The sequence below is a fragment of the Pseudomyrmex gracilis genome, unplaced genomic scaffold (assembly GCF_002006095.1).
Source record: "Pseudomyrmex gracilis isolate BER0280 unplaced genomic scaffold, ASM200609v1 scaffold_70, whole genome shotgun sequence".
Classification (NCBI taxonomy): domain Eukaryota; kingdom Metazoa; phylum Arthropoda; class Insecta; order Hymenoptera; family Formicidae; genus Pseudomyrmex; species Pseudomyrmex gracilis.
The window spans coordinates 582,183-586,846 of NW_018020654.1; the positions used below are offsets into that span (position 1 = coordinate 582,183).

The 4,664-nt window shown below is 44.1% G+C and overlaps 2 protein-coding genes across 3 annotated transcripts in view; one reads left to right on the plus strand and one right to left on the minus strand.

Annotated features, from left to right (window-relative positions):
- Nucleotides 1–2,160, minus strand: part of LOC109854592 (probable G-protein coupled receptor CG31760) — a 12,231-nt gene extending 10,071 nt beyond the window's left edge. The window contains exons 1-2 of the mRNA XM_020427832.1: nucleotides 1,845–2,160; nucleotides 882–971 (exon numbers count right to left, since the gene is read on the minus strand). The gene's annotated coding sequence lies outside the window, so the exon portion shown is untranslated. The remainder of the gene's footprint in view (nucleotides 1–881; nucleotides 972–1,844) is intronic.
- Nucleotides 2,161–2,595: 435 nt separating this feature from the next.
- On the plus strand, nucleotides 2,596–4,660 carry LOC109854613 (PDZ and LIM domain protein 7-like). Of its 2 annotated transcripts, none has more exons than XM_020427880.1 (3): nucleotides 2,596–2,678; nucleotides 2,847–3,000; nucleotides 3,720–4,660. In XM_020427880.1, exons 2-3 carry the CDS (start codon nucleotides 2,896–2,898, stop codon nucleotides 3,900–3,902), a joined length of 288 nt encoding a protein of 95 aa, XP_020283469.1. In that variant the 5' UTR covers nucleotides 2,596–2,678; nucleotides 2,847–2,895; the 3' UTR covers nucleotides 3,903–4,660. The 2 variants fall into 2 exon arrangements, with proteins under 2 accessions (XP_020283469.1, XP_020283467.1); XM_020427878.1 differs by having other exon boundaries at nucleotides 2,606–2,678; nucleotides 2,836–3,000.
- The last annotated feature ends 4 nt before the right edge of the window (nucleotides 4,661–4,664 follow it).

Below are 4,664 nucleotides of genomic sequence, written 5' to 3' on the forward strand. Positions count from 1 at the left end.
AAAAAACAACGTTTTCTTCCCGACTGATATTCTTCCCGAGAACGAGAAAACGTGATCGCGCGCGTGTTGAGGCGCGCGTTACTTAATCAGAAAGAAAAATAGCGCGCGGAGGCATCGCAATCGATACGCGACGCGAGCAATTAAAAAATGAGCGAGAGTCGCGTCTCGCTCGTGTGCTTTTAATCGCGCTTAAGGTTTTCGAGATCGATAACGCGCGCGCGACGCCATGCTGTTATTACCCCGATCCCGAGGTCGATACCGATGTGACGAGTGATGTGTGTCTCTCTCTCTCTCTCTCTCTCTCTTTCTTTCACCCCCCGTGCAAAGGAGCCCCTTCCCTTCACCCTTTTCGCGTTTATCGCGATTTACAGTTTATTTTTCTGGCGCGTCGAGGTCGCAAATTGTTCGCCCGTAGGGAGCGGGCCGCTCCATACAGCGCGCCAGTGGAAACGATCGATGCAGCCACCGGCACGGCACACAGCCACCCCCAGAACTCTCCCCTCTTCCAGTGTTACTCCTTTCCCGTCGCGCATCTCTCTCTCTCTCTCTCCCTCTTCTCTCCCTTTCCTCTCTCCTCAACGTAAGTTTATTTTACACGATATGCCGACAACACACTTAAACTCGCGGTATCGATAACGACGTCGTGGGCCCTTGCGGAAGTTCGCTAAGTGGCATCGCGGCAATTTACACCCATCGACTCTATGTATATCGTTCGATTTAGGGAGAGAGCTCGCGTTAACTCCAGGGTTAACGACAATTTTCGCGGTCGCTTTTCTCCGAATTCGACGATTTCAGTGACGTTGTTTTTTTGTTTTTTTTTTGTTTTTTATTGAATTATTTGCAAAATTGTAAGGGAATTGTAAATGTAATGTGAAACTTACTCGTAGAAGGTGCACGAAAGCGTGAGCGAGCTGAAGCTACCCGTGAATGGACATTTCCGTTCACCGGAACCATGACACTCTACTGGTTAACTGAAATAATATAGTAAAAAATGCGTAACACGATGTGATGCGCTCGTGCGGTCATCTCCTCTCGCAGGTGGTTTTGGCTATTCTACTCGGTGTTGTCGAAAATGATTTGTGTTTTCTAGATCGGCGAGCCCGAGTACATCGACGATCGTCTCGTAATGAAATACCATTACATGTATTTTATGTATAAAAAAACGATTTTAATAATTCACAAGTGCGTACGTACATTGTAGAGATTATTAAAACTCGAGAGATATCTCAGACAGCACGAAAATTCTTAAAGAAAAATCTTAAAAATGTCTCAACGAGACGTTTGAATTGTTTCATAACTTTTTTTTATCTTTACGATGTCTCTCGGACTTTTACGTCGCCGTCCGGGATGTGTTTTTTCTCTCCGCAGCGATTCTCTCGACGTGTTTACAAACGACAATTAAATTTTACACGAGCGTTTGATTGCGTGCGGACGCAAATCGCGCAAAATGCGACGCGAACAGAAATTTTCCGACGCAAAGTGTGTGACGCAAGTCATCAGCGCGCGAAAAACGTCTCTCTTTACGATCGTCACTTCAATAAAACAAAAAAAACAAAAAAAAAAAATAAATTATCTTGTTTCTTTCTCTGCGCACATATACAAGACGCGTTACACAGCGCGGATGTTGTAACGTGAATGATAAAAAAAAAAAAAAAACTGAATGATAAAAAAAACAAAAAGAAACTAGTGATAGAAAGCAATACACGACGTATACAGGTGCGTGTGTCAAAGAAACAGAAACTGCATGTTGCAATGTATACATACGCATCGCGAAAATAAAAAAAAATAAAAACAAACGATTGATTGTTCACCCGGGCGAGAGAGCGAAATAATCGTCCACTCACCCTCGGCATCATTCAACACACTTGCTTCCCGCGTGAATGCGTGCGGGAGATCCGAAGACGGGCATATTCGTCCGGAGGACGATCAACTGTGTGTATAACGGAGTTATATGAGTCGGTGGATCACGCGGTTTATATCAGCGCGGAAAAAGTGCGGCTAACGAGAGGCTTTTCACACGCACACGACGGATATGTAATCACAAAAGAGAGTTTTTAACCCCTCGGTAGAGGAGGGGGGAAGAAAGAAGATGAGAGCGAAGACGCTCTCTCACACCGAGCGAGAACTGATTCGTGACTCGGCGAGGACTCTCAGCTGTGCCGCCGGGACCAGAGGGCCGGGACCGGGGTCGTCGTTGGGGCGTGCGCCCTCGACGAGATCAAACTTCGTCCTCGCTTCGACAAGTGCCGGCGCGCGTCGGAAAACCGCGGATACGAAGGAACCCAGGAGAGTCTCTTCACCGTTTTGTAACCGAGAGGTCGAAAGAGCATTCGGCGCGTCAATCTCGGCCGCGGTTCACGAGGAACTGCGGAATTGAGCGCTGTTCTTTTTTTTTTTTTTTTATCAACGATCTCGATAATAATTTTTTTTTTTTGTTTGTATCTCGACGAGGAGAGTCGCATCGGAGAGGCGCAGTTATCGCCCCGTCGGGCGCGCGAAATCGAAATACGCGCATGCCTCCTCGCCTCGTGTTCGTAAATAGAAACGAAATTCGAAAGCGCCGCGCGCGCGTCGAAGCGCAGCGCGACGTTAGCCAGCGATCGTCGCTCGTCTCGCGCTCTCTCGATTAATTCGAGCGAGATCTCGTTGACTCGAGTAGTAGAGACGGATCGTATGCGGTGAGTGTGAGAAAAAAAAAAAAAAAAGAAAATTCGAAGCTTTCGTCTTTTAAAAAAAGATACGCGAGACACGTCAGTTTCTGGCGTCATTACGTCATCCAGTAAGAACGTCGTACGTGTTAATTTCGTTTAAATAATCGGAAGACATGTGTGCCAGTCTACTTGCAGATAAGACGAAGGAGGAGAAGCCGTTATATATCGCGCGTTTAATTCCACCATGGCGACCACAACCAACGTTAAACTGTCGCGCTGCGGCAATCAACCGTGGGGCTTCCGGCTATCCGGAGGAGTGGATTTTATGTTTCCCTTAACCGCCGTCAGAGTAAGACAGAGATATCTCGTTAAAATAGCGTAAGAATTTTTATCAACGATCAATCAACGAGCGAGCTAACTAACTGTCTTTCACAACAAGCGGAACATTTGTTAAAGAAACAAAACTGTTTATTAAGTTGTTGCAAAAATAGCTGCGGTCTTTGTTAACCCAATTAATAACAAGATAAACAATTATTTATGTTCTCGTTAAACTCAATAAATTAATATTACGTTTTCGTAATTTAACGACGAGATACGAGTAAAAGTTTTTATTAAACAAAAACTGGAATTACTTCGCGATCTAATGAGACTAAAAAAAAATGATATCGGTCGTAATTGTCGATGTTTTAAATATTTTTTGATTGCGTTTTTATAAATATCCGTTCCTTCCAGAAATTTTGTTTCACGAAACGAATCTAGTTTCCAAACTTGAAGTATATATTTAAACACTTGGAATTGGTAATTAGTTCTTTAATGAATGTCCGCGATCACCGGTACACGTCCGATGATCATTGGGATCATTTATCTTACGTACGAGATTACTTTCTAAACGTTCCTCGACGCCGATGACTCGCTCGAACAGAACGTACGTCTCAATTAGAGACGATGAGCGCGAGACAGTCAGGGTAATTAGTTTTTCAGCAAAAAGACATTTGGAACACGCGGTTTACGCAATCAACAATGATAAAACTCTTTTTTATTTACTCTCGTAAATATTTGTTCGACAAGGTGACGATCGGAGGTCTGGCTCACGAGGCCGGTCTGCAAGCGGGCGACGTGATCGTCAAAGTGAACGAGGAACCGATGAGTCAACTCACACACGCGCAGGCCCACGACAAACTCATCAACGCCGGCAACGATGTCGTTCTGTCGGTCGTGCGAAGTCACGAGATCGCGCAACGACAACAATAACGACGACATATAAATTTTTGCAATCTCATCGATATCTTTCGCTTTGAATAATCGTCGCGAGTTTACACGTCGAACCTCACATATCGTTTCGTTTATCACGTGACGTCAAGTCTTCCGTGAGAAAAAGTCAATGTATGCCATTGCGACGACGTTGTAACAAAAATTTGAAATAAAATTGTGAAAAAAATAACTGAACGTTTCGGTCGTACGTATATCCACGCGTTGAGAATTGTAATGCATTTTACAAAGACCGACCTTTCATGCGAGAGAGAGAGAGAGAGAGAGCGCGCATCTGGCACGCATTAGTAGTGACGATCAAGGTCTGATGTTGCGAAATTGTGTCGCCAATCAAACCGCGTCACTTCGCAATGCAATTTGTTGACCATCGATCGAGCGCGGTGGGATGTGCCTTCAACGGACTTCATTTTTAATCGCAATTATAGATGTGTATGTGTGTGTATATATATATATAAACTCTTCTCTCTTGGCCAATCGCACAATTTAACGCGAGGGAGAATAAAAAACAAAAAAAAAATACGACACGCAATTCTCTTATGTGTTCACATAATTTATTACCGCTTTAATATGTATATATATAATATATTAGATATAATTGTTCGTAGAGAATGTGCACGCTCTCTATAATCGTTACCGCACAAAAAAAAATATCTGTACAATGGTCGATCTCTCACTTTGTTTTCTTTTTCCGTCGATTGAATTCGCATTCACACACGCCGCGGTCGCACGCGTACGCGTACGCAC